Here is a 27,666-nt window from a genome sequence, read left to right as displayed (position 1 = left end):
AGTTTATTAACTTGAGGTTTTAGTTTTTCTAAGCTTCACCTAAATGTTTAGTTTAGGGAGTTTATTCGGCAACGGTTAACTGTTACCGTCCCAAACTGTAATCGATTGGTCCTTGGATGATGACAAATCATCCCTGAAGATTTCATGCAATTCGGGTAAATAGTTTTTGCGTAGAGTTGGTCAAATAGTCGCCTAAGCTACTGCTCAGGGTGCATGTTGGAGCGCAGCAAAAACGATCTAGAGACACCTAACCCAACGCACAAAGGGGAGGGCTCACGTGCGAACAAGGGCCAATAGGATTGCAGATTCGTGAGTCTTCAGCCCATCGTGACTCGAGAATTATTCAGGGGCGAGTGTACGACCAATGATGCTAAAAATGTATGTCGCACAGTATCATACACAGTGAATGCGTCCCAATTAATTTCTCCTGATGGTTGTATTTTAACAAAATACAAAAGGACAATCAGAAAAAACCCTTACTGCAAATAGTAATTCCTTTATTTAGACGTCAAAAAGTCTTACAATATAGAGCTCCAGAAAAGATAAATTCTTCAAAGAAAGGAAAACATGCGTATTCTACAATGGAGAGGACACAACTCTCCTTGCATGCAGAGGGGTCAGAGCTTCATCTGGGTAATACATTGTAAAAGAGATCGTACTCAAACTTCCAAACCATCGGATGAGCTTTAAAGTCCAATCGAGGCGTAACAACAGAAGCTCACCTGAAGTCGGGACGTTTGAGACGACCATTGTTGCAAGATGGCTACATCAGTTGCCAGAGATGTTTGAGAGATTGTTTCTGAAAACAGGAGTGTTTTGAGACACCTATCCCCACACACCTTCATTAATGATTGAGTATAATGCCCAAATCCAATTACAATCAAGCCAAATCTGCTGTTAATGACATCTCTCACAGTGACCGTGCGGAGTGTCCTACTTGGAAACACATTCAGTCCAGTGATACATCGTTTAGTTCCCCAATTCCTTTATAGCCTCGCTCTTCATGGTAAACCCAGGAGAACCTCTGAACCATTTGCCATCTCAATATAAAAAAAAAAACCTAATTAAAATAACAGAACAGTTGAGGGGGAATTAAATTAACAGGCTGGAAAATTAAGTTATTCAGAGATTAAGAGGTGGAGTGGTCCCACCACTTCAACACCGTTCACTTTTCCTCACGCCTGTGCCGAAGGGGAAACATTTCTGCTTTCCCCTCCCGGCATGATCGACATACTGGTCAGCCTGGTTTCCTGTAATCCCAGGGTTCAGGAGGTGAGGAAAGAAGAGTTGCGTTCGTGCCACATAACTCCCAAGTATCACTCCAAACTGACCAGCTGGGACTGTGTGTCTGGTGTGTGTGTGTGTGTGTGTGTGTGTGTGTGTGTGTGTGTGTGTGTGTGTGTGTGTGTGTGTGTGTGTGTGTGTGTGTGTGTGTGTGTGTGTGTGTCAGTGATGGTCTTTCTAACACTCTAACCACTTCAAACCAAGTGTTTTCCTTTGCTCAATAGAATAGGTGTGCCCCCCATTAGATTTAGAAAACTGCAAAACAAGAACAAAATAAACAATTCAAACACAAACGGTGTGATTTGAAAACCACCACAGTCTCCCCCTCCACCATGTTAAAACTGTCTGAAGTTGGCAACGTTGTCGATCGGAGCACTTTTGGATATCGAGCTTTTTTTCTTCTTTTCTTTTTCGTCATTTTCAATAAACTGAACGAGGAACGGGGAGCAACAGAAGATGCAAAAGGGGACGCCTTTGCAAAAAGAATGCAGCCATTTTTTTTTTTTTTTTTATACTTAGAAATTAGTTTTCTCTTTTTAGCGTCCTTTGGAGAAAGTGTTGGATGGTCGACCCGGGGGCTTTTGTCACAGTTCTGTTTCTGTGGAGGCGGGCGGGTCGGCGCTCTTTTCCAAACACCGTGCCCCTACTCGGACTTCTGAAGCTCGCCGCTGGGGGGTGCACACGGACTGCGCAGGCTCTTCTGCAACACGTGGGCGTCTGCGGGCTCTATCCTCTTGTAGTAATTCTTTTTTGTTTCAATGATCTCAAAGCCAAACTTCTGGTAAAAGTCAATGGCCGATTCGTTGCTGATCTGCACATGACTGCGGAGAATGTAAAGGAAAAAAAAAGAAAAAAGAAAGTTGTTCAGTTGATAAAAGCTTTCGACACAACTTGGGAGACTTCATGCTAAAAATAGCTAGTTTATGCAGGCTACATTAATATATACTTACAGGTAAATATTGTCAAAAGTGCCATCCTTCTCACAGATGTTAAGCACGTGATTTAGCATCTTTGTGCCTGAAAAAAACAACAAAAAAACAAAAAAACACATCAGCAAAGTTAAACAGAAAAACTCAACAACAAATGTACTGGAGCATCTTTTTAAAAAAACAAACAAAACAGAGCTCCATACCAATTCCAAGTCTACGGTAGGGTGCTAGACAGCCGAGTGTCATGATGTAGAGTCTCTTCTGGTTCTGGGAGTGGTCCACTCTGCAGCACACCGCCCCGACTGCAATGTCATTGAAGTACGCTACAACAAATGAAGAAACGCCGTTAACGCCAGAACAACGCCACCAAACAGGGCGTCACTATGCGGCGTTATAGTCAAGCCCAACCAGAGTAAAGAAAGATTCAACCCCTTTAGGCCAGGATTGTGAAGACAAACTTTTGTATAAATACTCAGAAAGAAAACGTCCAACAACTAAACTGGACACGTCGATATTGACATTTGATTCTCAATGAAATGATGAATTGGGTCCTGCAGTCAGGTTCCTCTGAGGGAGGAACATCGTTCGATGACAATGGGAGTAGTGAACTGCTCTTATACAACGGGTTGAGTATTGACTGCCAGACTGCAAAGGGCAGGGGCATTTAAGGGTTTCCACATAATCTGATTAGATCTACAATAGGCCGTGGATTACTTCTATAGCCAATGCGTGGAATTCATGAGGGGAAACAATTACGTCTTTTTAATCTCCACATTTATTCGGACTGATTCATGATGATAGTATCGTCCTATCAGGACCAAAGTAATATAAAATGTTCAGAATGAAAAATTAGCAAAATGTGTGACTTGTTTGGGCGTTTTGATTTGGCTTCTTTCTTACCTAGCTTCGCAAGCTCTCCGACTTCCAGTACATCTTTGTAAAACTTGTCATTGTAGCTGACGGGGAAGATGACCTGGTTCAGGCGTTTCAGCTGCTTGATGTTGTGGGGCGTAACGTCCCCCAGCTCGATCCGGCTACTGGAACAAGAGCAAAACGATCAAATAGCTGAAAACAAATTGTCATGTTCAAGGCTCAGTGAGGCGCAATGAAAAAAAAAAAGAAAAGAAAACTGATAATACATTTTATGGTGGAAATGACTGCTGAAAATGTAAAAGAAATTTTTGACTGACAGTCTTTTATTTCTTTGTAAAGCACTGTGAATTGCCTTGTGTGTTGAATGGTGCTCTATAAATAAATTGGCCTTGCCTTGACAGTAAAAAGGTGTAACCTTCAGCACAATCAACGTCTACAAGCAGCACACAACTGCAGAATGTTACAGATAATATTTAAGATTCGTACAAGACATAGGCATGACAAATCTTTTAATATTAACAGTTGACATGTTCAGAGACGTTAAAAACTGTTACTACCACAACGAGAGAAAAAAATAATCAAAACATTTAGTCTGACATTGCTTGAAAATGACAAAGCTTAATAATTAAGTATAAGGAACATCACATCGAAATGTCAATAATCAATAACCATGATTCTGGACAGTGTTCTAGAGCTCAGTATGTGATATAAAACAGAAAGGTAACAACTCTGAAGTGGTAACATCCAATCACACTTCTCCGGTTAAAATAGCACTTATGGCTTCAGTATCATTAACACACTGAAGGAATCAAATTATCAACAATCACACAAATGTGACGGATCACATTGAGATCAATGTTTATCGAGTTTTCAATATTCTAGAATCTAGTCATTATGAGAGTGAAATGAAAAAGTAAAGTTTGCAGATGAAGTATAAACTTAAATTTTCAACATGCCAACGCCATAAAATTTAGGATTATATGATCCTATATTAAATTAGAAAATTAATAGGATGACAAAAGAAACAAAAACAGGGGTTACATATTCCACTCAGCAACACAATCACGACTGTCCACTCATCTGCAACGTGATTAGATAAGATTTGTACAATTTAATGCGATCAAATCAATCTTTATTGATATATAGTGATCTACTATAATGCTTCTGCCACAAATAGTTTTAGAGGTTTTAATTTATCAACACGCTCGGGTTAAACTTTGCAGTGGTGCTGATGATCGAAAGCAAAACCAAACATTCTGATCCTCGTGAAGATAGCAGCACTTTCATAGATTATGCAAGTGTTACTAACGAAGTGGCTGTAAGTGTGTGAAAGCTATGTGACCTAAACACAACACCGCACTTTGCCTCGATGAGGGTTCACGGAGGTATTTATAGGACCACCGCACGTCCAAATACAGCTGTCGGTCACGTGTTTGCTCACCGGGGGTGTTCGGTATAATCTGTGAAATCTCACCAAACAACCCGAATATCGACTGAGTTTATCACACTCGTGTAACTTGTCCTGTGGTGTGTCAGTGGAGAGGTGAGGCTTCACTTGCACTGTGCCACTTTTTGACAGCTCAAGTTACACCGAGCGAGCTGGCACCATGTCCAAACTTTAGTTCCACGTTCAAGCGGCAACTTTCTCTCAAGGCATTCCCCGACTGTGCTTATCTGCCGGGTTCATTTGAAAGAATCACAGCGACGTTACACAGACTGAGTTCTCATAAAGAAAGCAAATATGAGTCGATGGGGATCCAGGGATTGTCTGCTTAGCTTAGCTTTACTGACTCAGCTCCCAAGAAGCGGCTAGCTCGTTAGCTTAGCCTCCGCGATACCGACGAGCAGACAAGCGGCTTATGTAAACGGGAACATCCGTGACAGGCACATGGGAGCCACGGAGGTGTCACTAATATTTCTCCCCAACAGCTGAATAAAAGTAGCCCGGTAGGCTAGCTAGCCTCACCGCCTCTCCCCGCCTCCCCTTGTAGAAAAAAAAGACATGAAAAACTTTACTCGGGCTAAACTACGTTATACGTGACTCAAAATCTCACACTCACCCTTTCATTTTAAAAAGATATTATCCCTTATTTTCGATGAGGCTGAACTTTGGAGTTGTTCTGGGTAGAAAGTGGGGATTTTGACAGAGTTAGGGTCGGGGATGCCTCCCGTGTTACCCTCCACATGTAGCTAGCTGCGCTGGTAGCAGTTAGCTTAGCCGCCACACTCCTTCCACGGCTGTGTAGAGAGGCTGTGAACCCTGACCCGCGCATGCGCAGTGTCGCTCAGGTGCCTTTGGAGCAGGGGGAGACCGGGTTCTGGACTGACAGGCTGCAATCGCCGCGGTGCTCATTGGGAACTGTATGACCTGGGTCTGGACTGACAGGTTGCAACCTGCTCGGAGCACGTTATTTAAAATCTCTGGTTTTCTACTTTCAAAATACAGAATCACTTCTTTCTTCTCATTCTGTTTTACTACTTCCGACCCCTTTTAAGACATGTAAAACGAGATACATGTGTTATATTGTAGTTCTATGTGGATGTATATAAGTACATTATATACTGTATGTAAATACTGTAAGTTTTGTACTTCACACAGGCAACCTTTGAAGTCACTTGTGGGGTGTAATTATCCATATGTATGCCTTCTCTTCTGATGATGACACACTGAGAGATGCAAAATACATTCTGACCAACTGTACAAGATAGCAATTTTCAGCTTTGGTTGTGCCAGATATGCTATTATATTATCTCTGAAGAATGAGTAGTCTATGATACAATGCCGTCATTATATCATAGACTACTCATTCTTTTGAATTATGTCAGAGTCGAGTCTTGTTTTATTCACTTGTGCTGACAACATTTTGCATCTGCTATCATACTTTCTAATTTGTAACATTAGTGATATTATTGTTATTCTACCTAATTATGTTAGACTGAATATGTGCATATGCATTTCACTATTCAATAATGACTTCTCATACAATTTATAAAAACTTTTATGAGCTACTATGCAGACATGCATAAGTGAAAATTATATTTACAGATGAGTACGTTATATATATATATCTACGTTATATATATATCTACTGTAACATCAGTGGCATAATTATTTAACTACTGATGAAGTGACCATGTTCTATCCTTGCCCTCACATGACAATGACTGACGTGGAATTTTATACAAAACCTTTTCTACCACTACTTACTCACACTCACACATTACAACAATTCTTAGAGTTCACTTGCAGCTACAGTTACAAATAGAGTCCACAAAAATGATGATGATGATGATGATGGTGATGATGACAAAAGACTGGGTGAATATTGTGTTATGAAACTAATTAAAAGAAGACTTTAAAAAGTGAGCCATCTAAGTGTAAAAAGTTCTGTGTATATTAAAACTACTTTTAGTTGACTCTGATTGAAAGCACGGCCTCATAACAGTTCAACATATGAGGAAAGAACCCACAAGTGTATTTGCTTATTATTACTTATTACTTTTATTGTTCCATTTTCCACTATTACACATCACAACTGTATATAAATTAATCTAACAAGTGATTATTTGTCGATGTTACTTTAGGAACTCTGTATAAGGAATAAATGTTGTGCAAATTTGTATGTAAATTACATTTTCTAATATTGATTTGGAATAGCAGTTTTGACAATTAACATAGTTTGGAATTTGAATTTTTTTAATGTATTTTTTTATTAAAATCAAAAAGAATCAGAATATGGATGCAACGTTATTTAATACAAATTATTTTTGTTCAATTCAAATACAGCCTTGGCGCTTGTCGCTTGAAGAGCTCTGCCGTGGCTCCTGGGCGGATCCAAAATGGCGTCAGTTGCAGGGATTCCGCAGTAAAACCAAGCAGCCAGTGAATGAAGTCAGCTGATCTCTGACTGCTGTCACGCTCCGCAGCACCAAACGTTTCTCTCTCCAGGAAAGACACTAACCGGACACTTCACAACCAGACGGTAAATGTGACATTTTCTAAACGTCGTTCGTGCCGATCAGTCTCGTCTTTGTTAATCTAACGTGTTGTTTTACTGTTTTCTCGCAATGAGACATATGTGGCTGCCCCCTCGATGCGCAAAAAGCCGCGGAGGCAGCAGAATTCAGGCAGGCCGAGAGACCAGATGTTGGTTTTTATTTCCATGATAGCGAAGCACACACGCATCTTTTATCAGTGGAGACACCGTGGGGTCGACTGTAGAGGAGCATCGTGTGTATTTTGGATGGATCAGTCGAATTTTACACACTCCTTGCTGTGTCAATAAAGCCAGCTGTGAACTGTTAAAAAAAACTGTCAACAGAAGATGATTGAAGTCAGCTTCAATGCTCAGATCCCTGCAGAGCTCATTACACATCATCTGCAGACTGTTTGCCTTTAAATCTATACCAACATTAGAGTGGCGTTCTATTTTACAAACACTACAAACTGAGTGACGCCTTCAATGAGTTTGCAATTAGCATTGGTGTGACAGGAGGTTTTGTGATCATATCACTTACATGTAACATTTCTGAGCCTCATCATATCTGTGTGTTCACCCTGCGGTTCCTATATGAACAAGCCAGCTCTATCTTAGGTCCTAACTTAAAATATAGATAATATGCATATGCTGTTTCCCACAGGTAAGGTCAATAGTGTAATAAATATGTACATTATTTTCAGTATCTTTTTTTTATCCCAGACTATGAGAGATTAACCCCAGTTTCCTCATACAGTCATAATTTGTACTTCCCAGTTTTGCACCATGCTTTTTTCCACTTCTCTAAAGAGACTCATAGAGCCAGCCAGTCATGTGGCCTGATCATATGATCAAGTGTCACATCTGGTAAAGCCTTTGTCCATCACTCTTTTTTTCTGTAAGATGTGAATGGTGGAGTTGTTTCATCTCTTGGAATGCTATACAAGCTTTGTGTTGGACTCTGTAACAAATATGATTCATGCAGCTGTAACAGGAGACTGTTTAGTGGCTCTTATGTTGTTGGGTTGTGAAGAGTATAATTAGACTGTGCACCTTATCACCCCACAGACACTCCCACTAATCACTGTTATAGCTTTCGGGGCTGAGAGGTTAAACCCACATAATAAAGCCAACAGAAAGCTTGTGTACTTTAAGCTAGTTTAAGATAGTTCCAAATTTTTCAGGTATTATTCTTGTAATACAAGCAGTGACCTGCAGGAGGCGCTGCTTTATTATTCCTTCACAGATGGGTGAATCAGCCCCGCGTGAACAGGAAGATCTGCACAACAGTGAGAAGGGCAAGAAAAGGACACGATGGAGTGTGTGATTGTGTGTGTGTGTTTGTGAGAGAGAGAATCAGGGGGTGCAAAAATAAAATGTTATGAGGATGTTGATTTCATCCACCGAGGCTGGTGCATACAGGATATTGCAGATGAAACCAATCATGTGTGCAGAGCACCTGCAGTCAGATCTCTGTGGGGATGGATTTATGTCACGACTGAAGACGGCTATTGTGTGTGCATGTGTGGGACTGCTGCATTGGTGGAGTGAAATAGTGTGAAGCATGTGTATTATAAGTTTCAATGAAGAAACGACATGATGCACAAATTGGAAACTGTTCTGACTGCATTTGAAAAAAAAAGATGTTATTTAGATGGACATGCACATACATATGCAGGGAGAACACAGGATTCCCATCTAATGTGCCCCCGACACGTCATATTGACTGTAGTAGTGGTCCTGAGGTGTGCAGCCGAGACGAAGGGGGTGGATTTCTGGAAACGCTGAAAAATGAGTCGTGAGCTGTGACGTTGCCGTATTCCTTTCCTTGATTTTACCACGGTTACCACACGAGGTGCCAGTCGCACGTTGCCAATACAGTTACAGCCAAATAGTACTTTGACTGTAGGACTTCAGTAATGAAAACATTCTTACGCCAGTGGATTTTATAGCTTCCATTCAATTCCTCGACTAAAGAGGCGATGATGTTCTCCGTGGTTTTATGCAGCGCTCATTCTTCTGCTTTTTTCTTGCAGTGGGACTAATAAACCTGTGAAGATGGACTTGTCCAAGCTGCCTAAGGTCAGGGATGAGGAGCGAGAGAGCCAGTTTGGATATGTCCATGGAGTCTCTGGACCAGGTTGGGATTCATGTCCAAACACAATAAGGGTCTCATTTACAAAACACTTCCTGCATCCGTTTCTTTTGAATACCACAGCTGAGCAAAGGTCGGGTACGAGCAGGTCGACAGTCCAACACATGAAAAACACAGACTAATGATTACACGTTATCACAGTCGCACCGACCGACAATCTAGTGTCATCGGTTCATCAAAAACTCATGATTTTGGACAGTTGGAGGAAGAAAACACAAGTACAAGGAGAACTTGTAAACTGTGCACCGAAAGGCCCTGAAACTGGACTCAAACCAGGGATTATACTTGCTGTGAGACGATTGTTTTCACCACTTCCTCTTTCTGCACATTGCATTTAAAACATAACTCATGAATATGGAGCAATCATTTTTGATTTTAAGTTTAAGTAAGATCACAAGTCCTTAAATTCTTTAAACTATTGAACTGGTTCGTCGGCCTTGGAAGGAAAGAATAGCACCAAAAATCCAAATCAAAATGTTTGTCCACCATGAAAATCTGTGTATGACCGTTGTCATACACAGACAATATAGACTTTTTCATGTTTTAAACCAATTCCTGAAATACAAGGATTATGTATGACAGAATGTACTTCATACTATCACGCTAACCTAATATTTCAAGGATTGGTGTCTGAAGATTTAGAATATGATTCCTAGACAATTAGTTGTGATTTTATCAAGTCACAACTGGGCAGCTTTATAGCAGTTATTGTGAAGCAATTCCCTCAAGTATCTCGTTTTGTCTGCGTTCAACTTGAGGATTTTGACTCCTTTTTTAATTTCAAACAGTTTGGAAAATGCAAAACTATATTTCTGCACAGAGATTGTTAGTTACATTAACTGCTTTTGGTTTCTAAACATGATAGATGATTATTCTATTAGTCATATCTGCAGACAGCTCTCTTGTTTTCCTTGTCCATGTTTGGGAAGTAATTCACAGCAATACTACACCACAAGGCACACTTTTATTTAAACATTTTTTTTTAGAATAATGACTTTCATGATTATTATCGATGTTGAGTTCTTATGTGAAACTAATGTAAGGTAATAGAAATATCACAGGTCTACTATCACTTCTGCAAACAACGAGATCCACACCTGTCAAATATGGTTGATACAATGAAATCAGTGTCAATGTTCTGTCTTGTTTGTGTTTTTAGTGGTGACCGCGACGGCCATGGCCGGAGCAGCCATGTATGAGCTGGTGCGTGTCGGCCACAGTGAGCTGGTGGGAGAGATCATCAGGCTGGAGGGAGACATGGCCACCATTCAGGTCTACGAGGAGACGTGTATCCTGACTGTTCTGCTCTGTCTGGCTGTTTAATGGCTGCCATTAAAGGGCCGGTTTCCAGTTTTTCAGGTTACTTTTAATGAAAGAGTTAGCTGCGCAAAGAAGGATTTTTTTTTTTTTTTTTTTGTGGGTGTCATGGTTATTAAGAGTCAATTTTAGTATAAAAGTGGATAGATAAAGTGTCCAAGGTTCTTTACTCTTAAAATTCTGAGCTCTTGTCGAGATGTGAGTGTATTTTTTTCCTGAGTTTGAGTTCAGCCGGTGTGTCGGTGGGGGATCCCGTGCTGCGGACAGGGAAGCCTCTCTCTGTTGAGCTGGGCCCAGGAATCATGGGGTCCATCTTTGACGGTATCCAGCGACCCCTCAAGGACATCAATGACCTCACACAAAGCATCTACATCCCTAGAGGAGTGAACATTGGAGCCCTCAACCGAGACCTCAAGTGGGAGTTTTCTCCCAGCAAGAGCCTGCGGGTAATGAGCGTGTGCAACACTTACAACCTTCCTCGTGTCTTCACTTCCCAGCTGAGTTGTCTCTGTGTCCCCTTTGTTTTCACTGCTAGGCTGGGAGTCACATCACAGGCGGCGACATCTATGGCTTTGTGTTTGAGAACTCCCTCATCAGGCACAAGATCATGTTGCCTCCCAAAAACAGAGGCACGGTCACCTACGTGGCTCCACCTGGAAACTACGACATCTCGGTGAGTCTGAAGCTCCGCCCCCTGACACAGTGGTGCTTCGCCGAGGAACCGTTGTTTTGTGTTGATGCTGTGTGTCTTGTGTTTCAGGATGTGGTGATGGAGCTGGAGTTTGAGGGTGTGAAGGAGAAGTTCACCATGGTGCAGGTGTGGCCTGTCAGACAAGTGAGGCCCGTCACAGAAAAACTGCCGGCCAATCACCCGCTGCTGACTGGGCAGAGGGTGCTGGACGCCCTTTTCCCGTAAGTTTCACATCATCCACAAGTTTTATCTCAAGACATTAAAAAACAACTTTGCTGATCTTTTTTGTTGTTGTTGTTGTTGTTGTTGTTTTTAATTCTCAAATGTCTGTGTGAAGATGTGTGCAAGGAGGAACCACAGCCATCCCCGGAGCTTTTGGCTGTGGTAAGACTGTCATCTCCCAGTCCCTGTCCAAATACTCCAACAGTGATGTCATCATCTACGTTGGCTGCGGGGAGCGTGGGAACGAGATGTCAGAAGTACTGCGAGATTTCCCAGAGGTGGGTGACAGCTTGCCGTACTTCAAAGCAGATTCAACAGTGGTCTGGCTTTTTTCAAATCATTTCTATCAGGGCTGGGCAAAAAATCGATTTAATCGATTTATAGAATTTGTAGCTAAAAACAAATTCAAGTTTGTCAGCATTTTTCGCGTTCCGTTCCACCATTCCTTGTGGGTTTCTGTAGTTGCTGTGGCACTTTTGCTTAAACCTGGGTTAAAGCTTGATATATTGAATGACCGAGCCTCATTTACTTTTTATTTTGGGATTGTTTATATGCATTTTGCGTCTGAGGACAATCACAGCAATAAAGTTGCACTTTTGACAATATATCTGATGTCTGCCGTCATTTTTAAGTGCATTGAGGAAAGAAAAAAAAGTGTCTTTGGCATTTCAACAGCTGACTATGGAGGTGGATGGAAAGACTGAGAGCATCATGAAGAGGACAGCTCTGGTGGCCAACACCTCCAACATGCCTGTCGCTGCCAGAGAGGCCTCCATCTACACAGGTAGGTTCAGCCATAAGAGTTACGCAATGCTGTGCATAGCACTGCGCATCAACTGTGTGGTTTTGAGCCCGACGTCAAAGTTGTGTTTCATCTTCTGCGTGAAGCCAGTTTTGCTTCCCTGCAGGACATGAGATTGGACTACTTTTTCCACTTGTACTGTCAGTGCATAAAGTCAAATTCGACTGTGCAAGTTGAGTCTGATCACATTCAGCCTTACAACACCTACAGTTTATTAGTACAGTGTGTGAAGTGTTACAAAAACATTTAGAAAACCATACTGTCTATACCTGGCTTAAGGAATGATTCATGCTTTCCCCTTATGATTATTTCGGATTTGCTCACACAAGTAATCGCGTTCTCCCTTCCTGTGTTTTGGCAGGAATCACACTGTCTGAGTACTTCAGGGACATGGGATACAACGTGAGCATGATGGCCGACTCCACCTCACGTTGGGCCGAGGCTCTCAGGGAGATTTCTGGCCGTCTGGCTGAGATGCCTGCCGGTAAGTTTACAGTTTCTTGGTGATCGTAAGAAGACCGAGGCTTTGCTCACAGTGGTGTGATTCGACCAGCACACTTTTGGTTACAAGCCACCACTGAATTACAATTATGATGAATAGTTTCATCTGAATATAATTAGTTTAGTAGTAGTAACATTATTTCTCTCAATGTCATGAAATGTAAGCATTTCTTTCCTCAGTTACTGGATTCAGAATTTTATGCGCAAAAAAGTGAGACAGACGGTTAAACAGCCGAACTCAATTCTGTTTTTTTTTGCATGGATCTATTGTGAGTAGGGGAGATGTTAGTCAGTTCTGTCACTTGATTTAAAATCAAATCAATGACTCTTTCTGCATCTGCTCTCAGACAGTGGTTACCCTGCATACCTGGGCGCCCGGCTCGCCTCCTTCTACGAGCGTGCAGGCAGAGTGAAGTGCCTGGGCAACCCTGAGCGGGAGGGCAGTGTCAGTATTGTAGGAGCGTGAGTACAGCCTCTTATCACTAGATGGAGACATTACTCTGCATATCTTTGCAGTGAAGCCTCAATGAGCTTCTATTTGTTGTTTCCTCAGTGTGTCACCTCCTGGTGGCGACTTCTCTGATCCTGTTACTTCAGCCACACTTGGTATTGTTCAGGTAAATATTACAACTCTGATGCCACTGTCACATTTGATGAAGCAGATTATCACCTAACCTTATGTGCCTGGTGCGTCCTTTCTCAGGTGTTCTGGGGATTGGATAAGAAGCTTGCTCAGAGGAAGCATTTCCCCTCCGTCAACTGGCTCATCAGCTACAGCAAATACACCCGCGCCCTGGACGAATACTACGATAAGCATTTCCCCGAGTTTGTGCCCCTTCGTACTAAGGCGAAGGAGATCCTGCAGGAGGAGGAGGACCTGGCTGAGATTGTGCAGCTGGTCGGAAAGGTGAATTCAGCACGAAGACGGCGCAGTGGTTTTATCTGTCACATACTCTTGTCAGCTCTTCATGAATAAATGAATAATGTGATCTTTTTCCTTTGACAGGCTTCACTTGCAGAAACTGATAAAATCACTCTGGAAGTGGCCAAGCTCCTCAAAGACGACTTTCTGCAGCAGAACGGTTACACTCCTTATGACAGGTAACCTTATAACCTATACTCCCCGTTAATATAGAGAATAAGTGAAACTCCACCGCTGAACTCTTTCCATGCAAACACATCTGATGTCAAAGCCTTTAAAGATGTGATTATTTACTTTCCTTTGACTTTATCTTCCTAGGTTCTGTCCTTTCTACAAGACGGTGGGCATTCTCTCCAACACAATTGCTTTCTATGACCTGGCACGGCACGCAGTGGAGACCACAGCTCAGAGCGACAATAAGATCACATGGGCCATGATCAAGGAGCACATGGGGGATATCCTCTACAGGATCAGCTCCATGAAATTCAAGGTGTGTAAAGTATCATAGTAATGAATGACAAGAGATTCTAAATACATTTGTATTGGACTGCATGGACATTACTGAATTTGGCATCTTAACAGGACCAGGGTCTATGGAAGTCCCTTGTGTTGTTCTAATTGTAAAAATTGTACCGGAGCGCATGCTGAATGGATCATAGACGTTGCCTTGAGCTGCCTGATCCGTGTCTGTGCAGGACCCAGTGAAGGACGGCGAGGGGAAGATAAAGGCGGAGTACGCACAGCTGCTGGAGGACATGCAGAACGGCTTCCGCACATTGGAGGAATGAGCTCGCCCCCCCTCAAAATCGTTCCTGATTTCACCTCTGACCCCTCCACTGCAGAATCACATTCCACCTCCTTGTATTCCTGGAAGCTGTGTGTGTTCTCCTGTGCTCGTGTGTGTGTGTGTGTGTGTGTGTGTGTGTGTGTGTGTGTGTGTGTGTGTGTGTGTGTGTGTGTGTGTGTGTGTGTGTGTGTGTGTGTGTGTGTGTGTGTGTGTGTGTGTGTAACTTCATGTGGAGGGAAAAGAGGAAGATGTACTGTATTCATTATCGTTGGTTGCCTCATATAGGCCTGCTCTGGATCCTCTGCATGGTCACTGATGATGTGTGTGCGAGTTCATTGTGTGTATGTAAGCAGGATCTCTTATCCCCGTTTCTTCCTTTACTCTGTTTACATGATTTCTGTGTGTAGCTGTGTTGCTCTTCCTGAAGAGGGTTGTTCAGTTGATGTATTGTAATTCACAGACCATCTGTACAGAAGAGTATTGAATATAAATTTAATAAGATCATTCTATTTATTGCCAGCATTTTGACGTAAAGGCTTTGTTGTTTTTTTCTTTCGTTTTTTTTAAATGGATGTGTTTCACGCTGTGCAGTGCTGTGTACTTTGCTGTGTGAATGTGTAAGAGTCGGGACTCCTGACTCGCCGCTGTCCAAAACTTTCATCATGTGACTCCCAAAGAAGTAAAACGTGGGGAAAAAAAAAACTGTTTGTGTTTCACTGTTTGACTTCATTGTTTTTGATTATGCAGTCCGTGCTGTTGAACTGGTCTCTCTGCATTTTGCTCATGCTCTGAACTCTCCTCCACTTGGAATGTATTAACATAATAATACTTTTGTTGACCTCAGTAACTATTCTTAGTTAAAGTTAAAGGACAGCTAAATATAGATCTTGTGTTGATAAATAGTGATTAACGTTTTTGGAAGTGTATATTGTAATGATTTTAATCCATTAATAGTTGGAGAAGCATTCAAATCTCACTGGTATAAAACTTCACTTTTCTAAAAGTACATAAGTAAAACCATTACATTTAATGTCTTACCTAACAGGACACAGGAGTTACAAATATATGCATACTGAATGTTTTAACTCCATGGTGTTCTACAATGTACAGGAAATATTACTTGATGAACTAATCAGATGTATTCTTAAACATAGATACTGCCAATTGCAATTGCTTTAATTTTTAAATAATGCGGTAATCAGGTGCACTAACTGGGAATATGAACGGGTTTGTAGAAGAAAAGTGGCCTAACAGCTGTATTTATCAGAAATAATACACATATGATAATTAGCACAACCGTCCTTCCTATAGCTCAATATTCTCCTCATTGCTCCATTTCCAGTTTAAAAAATATCCTAAAGAAATGCATAAATTTGGCAAAACATAAACACGTTTATGAAAGCGGCGTGTGCAAGTGAACCAAATAAAGACTTGTGAATGCATCAGACTTCTACCCACACTTTATCCAGTCCAGGGTCGCAGGCACTGAAGCTGATCCCAGCTAATTGAAGTGAAGGCAGAGCAGGCGTTACAAAAAAAGCAAAATACAACATATACTCACATTCAGGGGCAATTTTAGGGTCATCAATTAACCTCAGGAGGCGTCACTGAAAGTGGAGCTATTTAAAACCATTTGCGTCTGCTGTTTTCCATAAAGAGATGGAATACAAACATGTGAGATTTTCAGGTAAATAATTGCAGGTCAAAACCGAATTTTAAATATTTCTTTTTTGACTTTATTTTTTATCTTAAATTTGTTAAGAAGAGTCGGTTCATTCCAGCCTTTGCTGAAAGACAGAAGTGCTGAAGGAAAAAGAAAAAAGCTTATTTAGTGGCGCTATAAACACCTCATCTGAGACATGACTCAGAGTCAGATATCCCACTGCTTTTTATAAGCAGGCAGGAGCCAGAAAGTGATGGGAAACAATGCTTTGTTCGGTTTTATTTTATTCCACTGGAGGTTAATCATCGGCAAAAGTATACATCTTTTATTTTTCCCATAACTGAATCCACAGTATTTCGATCCGATAGACAGGTTCTCAAACTATTAAAATATTTCACAAGATCAGATCTTTCATCATTTTTCTTTTTGCCTGAGATATAATTATCGCCACTATCACCAATTTTGTAAAAAATCGATACTTTCGCAGCATCACAATTTGTGAAAAGGAATCCGGGGAGCACAAAAACACAAGTTTCCACTTAAAATATAATGAAACAGAAGCACGAAAATATTCTTTCAAATTGATCCTAAATACAGATGAAGGGAGAGGTCACTTCTGAGGCGAATGAAGACCAATGAGCGTCACCAAGGTGTCTGACAACTCCCAGCAGGTAATTTCACCTGCCCGGCCAAATGAGATGCACCTGCAGCAAGGACGAGCGACGCGCGCGTGAATTCAGCTCGAGCGCTCCTCGGGACACGCTGCTGCTGCTGCTGCTTTCTCGGCTTTTGTGAATGTAACATTATTTATTTATTTATTCATTTTTTTAACTCGACAGCCCAGGCCAGGCAGAAACCCTGGGTCCACTCCGAGTCAAGTAAGTAAGTGATTGACAGCAGCTGAAGCGCGCGCGCTGCGCTCCTGGTATAAAAAAAAAGAAAAAGAAAAAGCAACCGTTTGTTCGTCTGCCGGCTTCACGTATCTGATTCTAACGTATCAACTCCACTTTGTTTGAAACTGTTTGGCATTCAAATCAGATTTTATCAGTCGAGTGAGCCTTTAACAACTGACAAAAAGGATTGGTTTTCTGCGTCGTTGCAAAAAAAAAAAAAAATCAAATCAAATCAAAATCGCAACCCACATCTTTGGGTGGACTATTGTAACTTTTTTTTAACCTACGAAAAAGAAGCACACGAGGAAACAACGAGTTCTCGGAGGCTTGTGCGTACTGGCATTACATATCCTCGCTGTCGCTCCCCAGTTAAACCTGTTCTGCTGCAGTGATAATGGCTCCAGTGTGTTGATCCAGACTTTCCAGTCACTCTTGACTCCAGCCAAAAGTCTGAAGTTTGATTAAAATCTTCAAGAGACGGCGTCGATCAGAGCTCGAACCGCTGATACCTGTTGTTCTTGTTTATCTGAGCAGTCCACCAGCACAAGACATGGACCAGGTATCCAACCGGTCAGGAGTGGGCAGCGATGACATTACAGATGAAACTACGTCCGTGGCAGACACCGGGGGGAGCACCGATGAAGAAAACGTGAGGAAAATATCCGAGTTCTCTCAAACCGCAACTGCTGCTGCTTTTTCGTTGAGGCCTAGTTTCTGTCACACTGCATGTGAAGCTTGGAAATAATAAAATGGAGCACATTTTACTGCCCTCTTGTGGTTCACTTCATTACGTCATGTTGAGGTTGTGATTGATGCAAAGCTTAAAGGCCAACGATGATGTTTGTTTTCTAAAAACACGTTCAACAATATTTGCAGATAGATTAGGATTCACCCTAAAGCAAAACGGTTTTGTAGATTTAGTATTAAAGGAGCCCTCGTGCAAAATGTATGTTATGCCACTTATAATTGATTGGAGGTGTTGAGTCACTTTTACATCAGCTTGTTCTTTATCTGGCTTTCAGCGTTTTGCCTCGTCTTGTTTGGTAGTTGCCTGCTGAGGTAAAGACGTGCAACAGGGCTTGAGTCTGTGTTTGCAGATCAACGTTTTTAAATTAGTTTGGTCACCTGAACACCAGCCTCTGAGCATGGAGCACTAGCAACCACTAAACATTTTGGTGTCAGTGTCTGACATTTGTGGTCGTGTTTTTGTAAATAATTCAGACTAATACTTCAGCATTGTTTTTAGCAGCTCTGGAGAAGGAAAGTTTGTCCTGAGTGTTTTGTCACCATGACGTCTTACATTTCTTCCCCTCCAATTCCTTCAAGTTAATGCTCACATTGTCTCTTTCAGAACTCTGATTTTCAAGGAGTGTGTCTGGTGGCGCCTCAAGCTTCTCTGCCATACTACAAACTGCGGCTTGATGAGTTTAAGAGGTTGTTCAAGGAGGTGCCTGATTCAGAAAGACTCATAGTGGGTGGGTTATAAAGGCTACTCATTATAATGAAAGATGAAACTGCTCATATTGAGTCATTTAATGTCCCATATAAGAAAATAGAAATTCTGCCACAGTGAATCCTGGATACAAATGACTAATAACCTTTATTTTAATCTTGCAAACTGAACAGTTCCATTAGATACTCAAACCTTTGTATATGATGAATACATTTCTATGAAAAGTAGGTCTTATTGTAAAGAATGAAGATATTTACTTTGTACTTTTTAAAGCAATTTCTTTTATCATTTACTTCAAGAGGCACTTCTAGTCTGTGACTTAAATATTGACTGGATTTTTCTAAAGATGAGTAAAATACTTTAGTACTTGCATAAAGATTTGGTAGTTGCCTGCAATAGAAATATTTGCATCAAGGCTCAATTTCAATGTATACAAATTGGCCAGAAGGTCATGACCACTGACTGTACCTCCAGTAGGACATATCAGGCAGGAAGTGAAACGTTCACGAGCAGGGAAGATGGACAACTGGAAAGATCTGACAATTTGGCAAGAGACAAAATTAAACCGATAACAAGATCATGGGTAACCAAGGCTTATTGTTACATGTGGGTCTATGGACGTGCCGTCACAGGTTTATCTTTTTTGAGGGGTCAGAGCTGTTTTTGCAGCAAACGGTATATTAGCATTGTATATTAGGTATATTAGGTTGTAATGTTATGGCTCATTAATGTATTCATGGCTCCACTGAGGCGTTATAGAAGGAACAAGGGTCATGATGTCCCTCTCCATTTACACTGCTCTATAACAATGCATTTGGAAAATGGATGTCTTTAACATTTACTTTTTCAGTTAAATTGTTTCAGCAGAATAGACACAATACTGGAGGCTTTTTCAGTCTGGGGTAAAAATAAAAACATTGCTTTATGGCAGTTTAAGGAATTTGATCTTGATCATGTTCAAGAAGTAATTTGTGTTTCTGTAAAAAAAAAGAAAACATTTAGACACCATTGTTGTTCAACTTCATTCATCAACCACAGAGCTTATAACACTTTAACTCATTACAGCAGAAAACCAACAGTATCTAGTATCTTTAAAATAGCTGTAAATCCTTTGTGTTACACGGATGGTGTACGCGTTTCAGAGGTACTGTGTGTTTTTCCTCAGATTATCCGTGCGCCCTCCAGCGGGACATACTCCTTCAGGGGCGCCTCTACCTGTCGGAGAACTGGGTCTGCTTCTACAGCAATGTGTTCAGGGGTACGAAGGTAATGAAGCTGTGAGGGTGGAGGGTGCACACTGTAGGAGCGCACTCTGTACGCCCCAACAACCACAAATGCATGCAGACAAAGCAACATAATAAAATTTTTTTTTAAAAAAGCCAACAAATTAAACACAATTAACTCTGCAAAGTGAAAAATGCTTACTTGGGAAACATTAGCACACCTGCAAGCCTAATGCTTCCAACAGTGTGCAACAGTTAGACGCTCACAGAAGGGCTGATTAGTTCACTGCAAGATTTCATCACAAAACGATTCCCATGTGCAGACTGATCTCAGACCGTGATTTCCTTTACACTTGCTTATCTGCCTGTGTGCACTAATGTAACATTTTACCATCATGTGTAGATCATGCTGATTCTTGGTGACGTCAAATCGATGACCAGAGAGAAAACGGCTCGCCTCATTCCAAACGCCATCCAGATTTGCACAGATGCGGAGAAGGTATTTGTGCAGCATTGGAATCTCAATTTATTTTACATGTTCTTCCGTGTGCTGTTTATTTACTTGTGTTTTTTTACCCCCCCACCCACACAGTTCTTCTTCACCTCCTTTGCAGCAAGAGAGAAAAGTTACCAGGGCATTTTCCGCATGTGGCAAAACACACTGATGGACAATGTAAGGCCCAGCTCCACATTCTACCATCTGCAGATAAGATAAGAACCTTGTATAGATTAAGTCTGGATTATTTATGCACAGGCAGGATCAACAAAGGTCCCAGCTTCATAACTTAGTCATCAGTGTCAAAAAGAAAAAAACATGACTAAAGATTTGTGAACGGCTCTTTCCCTTATATCACAAATGACCTTTAAGAGAACAGACTGCTGTTATGACATACTCATTGCTATCTGTGAATCCCCCCAGACCACCAGCAGGTCTGTGACTTTACCCTGTTGAGGAGCGCTTACCTAAAAGGTCCAGAGTGCATATTATACTGCCCTGACCAGACTGTTCTACTAGTGCATGTAGGGTAAAGATATGCACCAGGTGCAGCTTTGCTCACGAGTCTAGCAGACCAGCTCATGTCTACTGTTCCACAGACTGTTTGGTAAAGTTTATCTGCTAAAAAAACTGAACTAACATGTGGTTCACACTGAGCTGAAATATTGGTTTAAAAACAAAAATGTTAGATTAATAAAATAATCGCTTCTATTGGATGAAAACAAACTACAGAATAATTTGCTAAGTTTTATTAGTAAACTAAATTTCTAATAAGGCTTATTTCTTGAGCTACGAGTCATTCAATACGCAAAGCAAGTCGACAACCAAGAAATGCTGTTTGGCATTGGAAGATAAGATTTGGCTGATTTAACCTGTGGGCGCCACCCCACACATTCTGCTCAGCTGCTCGTACCACCGATGCGAAATGAAAGTAAGATGGTATTCTGGTGGTACACAACTTGTAGGTAAGAAGCATTATCACAACAAATAATCCATACACACATTTCTTTTGGTACGTGGCTTAGTGATGTATTGAGTGGGGATTTCTGAAAACCATGCTTTAAGGCACTGATGTGCAAGAGGGTGAAATCAGCTGAAGTTTGGACTTTAACCTCTGTAACTTGATCACAGCATACGCTGGACTATTTCTGTGTCCTGGCACTATGGCAGCCTTCCCACAGTAGCAGGTCTGCAGGGATCCACCGCGATCACAAACACCTGCAGGAACACACCGGAGTTCATTGACCTCCACAGGTGTGGCCAATCCGGCTCATTTGCATCGACGAGCCGCTTCTAAAACTTAGCGCGAAGTATCACAAGAATTGTAACAAAACAAAGAAGCTCTGATCCGACGATAAACTTGAACTTCGACGGGCAGTAAAACAGGCTTCTGTTTACCTTTTATCGGTGACAATCTTTGGGCGGTGCGTCTTTACGCCCCCAAAGTCAGTTCAGATCCAGGACTTCCTGAAAGAAGTGCGTCCAGGTTGCAGATTTGACTCTTGACAGCCGGTTTAAACTCGCAGTTTGTCGGGATAAGTCCATACAGACACGTAAGTAAAGCCTGCTGAAACCTACCGTCGCTTTTAGGGGGGGGGGCGCTGACTGTGCGCGCTCCCACATGGCTGACTGGCTTTATTTACTATGGAATGTTTCCATTTTTGCACTTTTTTTGTTAAATGAGGGGAATGAAATTAGGTTCTAATGCATGTCCTGTTTAATTCCTTTGAACAGTTTCAGTCTACATGGCTATATAGTGCAAATATATATATTTTTTTTCTTTTAATGTTCCCAAGACTGAGCTGTCAAGGGTTTTTACCACGGACACGCGTATCCAAACGGTAAAACGGAGACAATCCAGTTTGCAGAATGTTTGTCACCAATGGAGATAAGGCTGTAAATTATACTGTGTTGGTCGCATGTTTCCAGGTTACCTGCTAATTCAGATAGTGAGGCAACTTTATTGACATGTGCAAACACGTTTTTATTTGCCAGAAGGGAATCTCTGATTGCGCAAGAGAAGGAGGATTTTGTTTGTAACATTTCTGTTCTTCTACTTTTAGTCTCTGACCAGCAGTGAGTTTTGGCAGATGGTTAAGCAGCATTATGGGAATGATTTGGGTCTAAGCCATGAAGAGATGGAGAACTTGCAGATGTCATCAGAATCAAACATGCAGACCAGGTGAAATGTGCTCGCACCTGCACTTCAGTCCAAACGCTGCACAAAATGTAAAGGTTTGTCCTTTAACGTCGCTTGTTTACATTGCAGCCTGACGGCAAAGCTGGCCGGTGATGATAATCAGGGGAAAATGGAGCGGCCCCCCTCCCTTCGCATCACAGCGCCGGAGCAAGTACCTGTAGAGACCTCGACACCTCAAGGGGAAGAACTGCCTTCTCCGTTTGGCTCACTGAGCCCAGGCAACGGGGTACTAATGCTCATATGATTCTAGGTTTGACAAGTGGATATGAAAGTCATTTTCTAATTCCTGTATTTCTTTATTTTTTTCTCTAATCAGACAGACTTTCTCCGCACCCCATCTATGCGACGCAGTCCTCTTCCTGCACCGGACCGCTTCGCCCCAGAACGCATTTCCAAGCGCTCCAACCAGTCTCTTGACCTGAACGCCAATGAGAATAATGGTTCTGAACAAAGCGGCTCCGAAAGCGTTGAAGAAGGTGACTAGACCCAACCCAGGCGTGCTGAAGCCCGTGCCTTTTAGATTGCCTATGGTTTAATATCTTCCTTTTCCCTCTTCAGTGGACGACCGCGTCGACGCGTCCCACCAAGCATCAGGTCGACTGTATCTAAACAAAGTTTTCCACGTCAGCGCAAACAAAATGTTTGAGCTGCTCTTCACGGAGTCCAGCTTCATACGCAGGTTTATGAACGTCCGTAAGATGACGAGTAAGCTCCAGTTCTTAATCAAAACCAATTTTTTTTTTTACTTTTACCCTACCACTATAAGCTACAACATGAAATATTCACATGTCCCCCCCCTTCATTATCAGATTGCAGCTTCACTGGTTGGCAAAAAGATGCTTCTGGACACATGAAGCGAAATCTGAACTACACAATAACCATCACCAACCCTTTGGTTGGGAAGTTCTCCACTGCGACAGAGAACCAGGTATGTTTACTTCAGTGTGAATGGTGCGATCGCGCCTGAATGGATCCGTGCAAACTGCTTTTGTGTGAATTATTGCATGCTCATTATTTACACTTATATTACCTCTCAGACGCTGTACAAAGAATCCAGGGATGGTCATTATTACCTGGTGGACTCGGAGGTGTACACTCACGATGTCCCCTATCACGATTACTTCTACACTCAAAACCGGTACTACATCATAAGCAACTCGAAGCGGAAATGCAGACTGAGGTAAACTACAGTTCAATCAAAGGATCTGAGTCTGAGATCTTTGAATGGAATTTAAAAGTCTCGCTCTGCCACCAGGGTGTACACTGACGTGAAGTACAACAAGCAGCCATGGGGCCTGGTCAAGTCCTTCATCACCAAAAACTCCTGGAGTGGCATAGAAGAATATTTCAAACAGCTCGGTGGGTAGAAGCCTCGATAATGACCGTTATGTCCAACACACAAAACAAAGCAGTGGTGTGCTGTAATATCTCTGAATGTGTAAAAATGGGAGCTTTTGTTGTTTCCCGTCTAATTTTTGTGAACATGCGGCGTTGCTTTACAGAGGCAGAGCTGCTGGAAGAGGAGGCAGAGCTCAACCAAGGAGGAGGCGACACAGGGAAGATGGGTGGTCTGCGCAGGAGGCGGAGGACGTTCAGCCGCACGATGCCGGAGCACATAAAGCCCATCAAGCCGTATGGACCAGACTCTGAACTGCACCGGGATGCCGGCCTGGGTACTGATAGCTTTCATGGTGACTTTAAAGACATGGTTTTTATTTTGAGCTGTGATCTTTGAAGTTAAAATACCAGCCGATACTGCCGCAACAAACCTTCCCAAGGCTAAACTATTTAAAGATGATTTTTGTCTGTCCCAAATGTACAATGGGTAATCGTGCCGATATCTTTGATCGTGACTTTCAATCTGTGGTGTTGTGCAGTGGGAGGCAGTTTGCTATTGGTCGTCGTCGCATTTATACAGCAGACACGCTGAGATTATTTTCTGACAGCGTTAGAAATTTTACAAGCGCATCTTGCTCCACAGCCATTAACAATCAGTGAGAAAAAATTGCTGCAGGAACACGTGATGAGTGGAGTGATTCCAAAACGGTCGCACACAATTTTCAGGTCACTCCCATAGGAAACTATTTCCCTGCACATAAACGCTACTAGAACAGTGGTTTAGTATCGGTGTGTGGGAGCCTTAAGCCACTTTGTCTGAGTAGTCGTATTGGGTCACATGCCCAGAAAACTACAACGTTCAAATTTTCTGCCTGTTGTGAAATGTTGCGCGTCACTGGAAGGAAATGTCTTGTGACAAGTAAAATGTTGCATGATTTTGTTTTTGGACAAACCTGCTATTGTTTTCTAATCTGCCAGCATGATTTAAAAATAAATAAATAAATAAGAAATGTCTCTGCATTTCAGACCATATGGAAATGAAGGGCCCATACAGGTGGAACATCACGACGATAGTGGCTGCGATGAGTGTGATGTAAGTTCGCAGTGTAAAATGTTACTGTGTAATGATGCCAATTTTGCTTTTAGACTCTCAAACGTTTCTGGCTTCCCCCCCCCCCCCCCCCTTCTTCTTCCATTTAGTCTGCTGTTTCTGACATTGCTGAATCTGGGCCTGTTTGTTAAGCTGTGGGCCATGGAGGATGTTGCCCACCGCATGTACCTGAGCACGAAGCATCGTCTGAGAGAGAGGAGCGAGGCCAGGTCAGTTGCCTCTTCTGCTGTGTAATCTGCATATTTCTGAGCAGGTATAATTGCTCTGAAATACTTGGCGTGGGCGGGCAGGGAGAAAAAGTGCTTCTTTTCGACTACCTCTTTCTGTTGGTGGTCTTTAAGCAGCCCACATACAAGAGAGTTCTTGTTCGTATGACTCACGGTGCTCAAACCGCCTGTTTGTCACCCTCAATGTGCTTATGTAAGTGCCATCTTGCATCAGAGGCTTCTTTACGTTTCATTTCGATTGCTCGTTCCTGTTTGCTTTGCTGACTGCGTGAGACAAATGTGATTTAAAAAATAATTGCCCTTTTCTGTTTGGACAGCTTTGCCCAGGAGTATAGCCCCAAGCCGATACCAGGGCTCAGGACCAGAGAGGAGATGCAGCTCTTAAAAACTGTGCTACAGGACTCCATCAAACTACTAGAACAGGTAGGATACTTTGCGTGGGAATGCATATGGTCAAATATTACCCTTAACTAGTAACTGCTCTCAGGCTAGTTTGTAACCAGACATCAGAAGGGCACTTTCTACTTCTGGTGCCATTCCAAAAGCTCAGATGCATCAGAAAGGCCATCCGGTGTAGAAAATTTGGGTCACATAATCTACTGTGGTGACCCTGTAAGCGAGTGGCTGATACACGAAACCCCGACATAATGCCAGATATATTTTTGAAAACCATGAATAACTTGCCTTTATTCAAAGTTACCTCACTTGCAGCGTTAGCAGGCCTTTTATGGTCTAAAAGATCATGTACAGATCTCCTGCATAATACTTTGAAAACTACTGAAATATTGGGAATACAATTGTAGTGAAAAAGTTCTGTTTGAGGTTCACAGCTGTACTTTGTGATAGCCTGACGCAGGTGTTCAAGGTGCTGATTGAGTTCTTCTCCTCGCAGCTCCGCAAGTCTCTGATGGTGCTGCAGCAGAACTTTGCTTTGACCAATCAAACCGGAGAAACGCAGTGACGCAACCAGAGATGCCGGCCCCATGGAGAAACGGGTACCGTGGCAAAGAGCTGCCTCAGAGGAAATCTCTGGTGTCCACAGACGAGGCCGTGTAAACATCCCCAGGTCACCGACCACGTGTTGCCAGGGGTTCCTTGTCTTAAAGCCTTAGGGAGAGGTGTTGGGTGCCAGGATGTTTTCAAAGCTGCAGACTGACTGCTGTGTCATGTCATGGTTTGACAAACCCCTTCCATCATTACTAATATATTTTGAAGCGCTTGGTGCCACAAAATTAACTTACCTGTAGAAAAATATATATTGAGAAATTAGTTCCAAAATTCACCCTTTTTTCACACAAGTCTTGTGAATTATTCAGAATTCCGGGTTTCAAGTTTGCGTACTCATCAGAAATTGTCCACTTGACGTAAGCTGCAGTTGTTCTTGTGTACAGCAGATACTCAACCTACAGCCTAAACTACTCACTCGCATTCAATTTCGGTTTCCTCCTGAGCTGTAAGTGACTCGGGTCAAACATTGATATGGCGGACTATCGTCTACTAATGTGTCACGATTTGGTTATTTTTAACTTTTAGGTTTTCTTGCACTAAGCCACATTAACAAATGTACAAACAGATCTGAGTTTAAATACTTTACATGGTGGGGATATTTTCCTGGAGAATGCAGGGCCAGTACTGTGTTCTCAAAGCTCGATGCAAGTTTTGATTTCATAGTATGTATAATTAGTTTCCTTAAACTTCGTTGGATGTTTACAAAATGTTGCTTGAAGTTAACACGAAATGCACAATTTTCTTCATCTGTCTTTACCTCATTTTGTGTACATACTAAATGAAATCTGTGAACTGGACCATGTTTATTACCGATTGCTGTTTTGTACAATGCAATATTTTAAAACGTTTTAATAAACTATATATTTCTAAGTTAATGGCTTACTTTTCCAAATTTATTTCACGATTATAGTTGATATGCACCAATTTCTTTTCATATCCAGTGTTCCTGCACACTGAAAGTACAATTTAGCAAGTTAATTATTCTACAAGTTGACATGTTTAGGTTGTCTGTGGGAGGTTCGCTGCGAGAAAGATGTAAGACTACGTGGTACAGATGTCGCAGGTGAAATTCAACACTACAGGGGATGTCTTGAATTATTGATCAACACCACATTCCTGGTCATTCTGTGGTAGAAACATATTTCTACTGAAGTACTTTTAAAGTAATGCCAAAATGAATGTACAGTACAGCAGTGTAATTACAATGTCCCTGTTTCAAGTTTGCCTACTGAGTGATTGTTCCTCCTGTGTGTAAATGGGTTTTCCTACTGGTACTCTGATTCCCTTGTACAGCCCAGAAATATACAATTGCTGCCACCCTAAATTGCTCATAGGTGTGAATCTGAGTGTATGTGGCTATTTTCTCTTTGCTCCATGATGGACTGGTGGGTGAACTGTCCAGGTTGTACCCTGCATTCAGCTACAATAAGCTTGGATGGAAAGATTAATAAAAAGAAAGCGTCTTCCAGCTGAATTAATTGTAAATAAATGTATTATAAATTACTCTGCTTCATTAGTAAACTAATCTGAACGCTGACGCCGAAGCAAGCTCGTTGGATAAAAGATGTGTTATTATGGGGAAGAACAGATTATC

General features: G+C 41.9%; 3 protein-coding genes across 7 annotated transcripts; 2 read left to right on the top strand and 1 right to left on the bottom strand.

Moving 5' to 3' along the window:
- Positions 1–480: 480 nt before the first annotated feature.
- Positions 481–5,366, bottom strand: naa50 (N-alpha-acetyltransferase 50, NatE catalytic subunit). 2 transcript variants are annotated; one of them, XM_080489053.1, is made up of 5 exons: positions 5,147–5,366; positions 3,114–3,250; positions 2,417–2,536; positions 2,235–2,301; positions 481–2,105 (listed from the first exon to the last, which is right to left on the bottom strand). In XM_080489053.1, the coding sequence occupies exons 1-5, from the start codon at positions 5,152–5,154 to the stop codon at positions 1,928–1,930; spliced, it is 510 nt and encodes a 169-aa protein (XP_080345179.1). In that variant the 5' UTR covers positions 5,155–5,366; the 3' UTR covers positions 481–1,927. The 2 variants fall into 2 exon arrangements, with proteins under 2 accessions (XP_080345179.1, XP_080345180.1); XM_080489054.1 differs by having other exon boundaries at positions 3,114–3,247; positions 5,147–5,334.
- Positions 5,367–6,968: 1,602 nt separating this feature from the next.
- On the top strand, positions 6,969–15,166 carry atp6v1ab (ATPase H+ transporting V1 subunit Ab). The gene is made up of 15 exons (XM_080489727.1): positions 6,969–7,069; positions 9,100–9,203; positions 10,378–10,506; positions 10,767–10,981; positions 11,071–11,208; positions 11,296–11,447; positions 11,564–11,726; positions 12,124–12,232; positions 12,612–12,734; positions 13,099–13,213; positions 13,305–13,368; positions 13,455–13,658; positions 13,758–13,852; positions 13,992–14,163; positions 14,369–15,166. Exons 2-15 carry the CDS (start codon positions 9,122–9,124, stop codon positions 14,459–14,461), a joined length of 1,854 nt encoding a protein of 617 aa, XP_080345853.1. The 5' UTR covers positions 6,969–7,069; positions 9,100–9,121; the 3' UTR covers positions 14,462–15,166.
- Positions 15,167–16,802: 1,636 nt separating this feature from the next.
- On the top strand, positions 16,803–27,554 carry gramd1c (GRAM domain containing 1c). 4 transcript variants are annotated; one of them, XM_080489721.1, is made up of 18 exons: positions 16,803–17,001; positions 17,551–17,665; positions 18,368–18,491; positions 19,635–19,735; positions 20,096–20,191; positions 20,285–20,365; positions 22,252–22,370; positions 22,458–22,614; positions 22,705–22,864; positions 22,947–23,093; positions 23,198–23,316; positions 23,426–23,568; positions 23,644–23,747; positions 23,891–24,079; positions 24,753–24,819; positions 24,927–25,046; positions 25,382–25,487; positions 25,957–27,554. In XM_080489721.1, exons 2-18 carry the CDS (start codon positions 17,567–17,569, stop codon positions 26,023–26,025), a joined length of 2,001 nt encoding a protein of 666 aa, XP_080345847.1. In that variant the 5' UTR covers positions 16,803–17,001; positions 17,551–17,566; the 3' UTR covers positions 26,026–27,554. The 4 variants fall into 4 exon arrangements, with proteins under 4 accessions (XP_080345847.1, XP_080345849.1, XP_080345850.1 ...); XM_080489723.1 differs by having other exon boundaries at positions 16,807–17,001; positions 23,891–24,061; XM_080489724.1 differs by lacking the exon at positions 16,803–17,001 and having other exon boundaries at positions 17,475–17,665; positions 23,891–24,061.
- The last annotated feature ends 112 nt before the right edge of the window (positions 27,555–27,666 follow it).

Source organism: Lipophrys pholis (genome assembly GCF_963383615.2).
Source record: "Lipophrys pholis genome assembly, chromosome: 20".
NCBI classification, from domain to species: domain Eukaryota; kingdom Metazoa; phylum Chordata; class Actinopteri; order Blenniiformes; family Blenniidae; genus Lipophrys; species Lipophrys pholis.
Note: the sequence above shows the minus strand (reverse complement) of the source record. Positions and strands in the feature narration are given on the sequence as shown.

Bases quoted from the DNA above. Each gene is read 5' to 3' on its own strand.
- naa50 (XM_080489053.1), bottom strand. The intron at 2,537-3,113 runs GTAAGAAAGAAG...CATTTGTTGTAG, and splicing joins CGGAGAGCTTGCGAAGCTAG to CGTACTTCAATGACATTGCA. The intron at 2,302-2,416 runs GTATGGAGCTCT...TGTTTTTTTCAG, and splicing joins CTACCGTAGACTTGGAATTG to GCACAAAGATGCTAAATCAC.
- atp6v1ab (XM_080489727.1), top strand. From the start codon at position 9,122: ATGGACTTGTCCAAGCTGCCTAAGGTCAGGGATGAGGAGCGAGAGAGC. The intron at 10,982-11,070 runs GTAATGAGCGTG...TTTCACTGCTAG, and splicing joins CTCCCAGCAAGAGCCTGCGG to GCTGGGAGTCACATCACAGG. The intron at 12,233-12,611 runs GTAGGTTCAGCC...GTGTTTTGGCAG, and splicing joins AGAGGCCTCCATCTACACAG to GAATCACACTGTCTGAGTAC.
- gramd1c (XM_080489721.1), top strand. From the start codon at position 17,567: ATGGACCAGGTATCCAACCGGTCAGGAGTGGGCAGCGATGACATTACA. The intron at 22,371-22,457 runs GTGAAATGTGCT...TTTACATTGCAG, and splicing joins GAATCAAACATGCAGACCAG to CCTGACGGCAAAGCTGGCCG. The intron at 22,615-22,704 runs GTACTAATGCTC...TTCTCTAATCAG, and splicing joins CACTGAGCCCAGGCAACGGG to ACAGACTTTCTCCGCACCCC.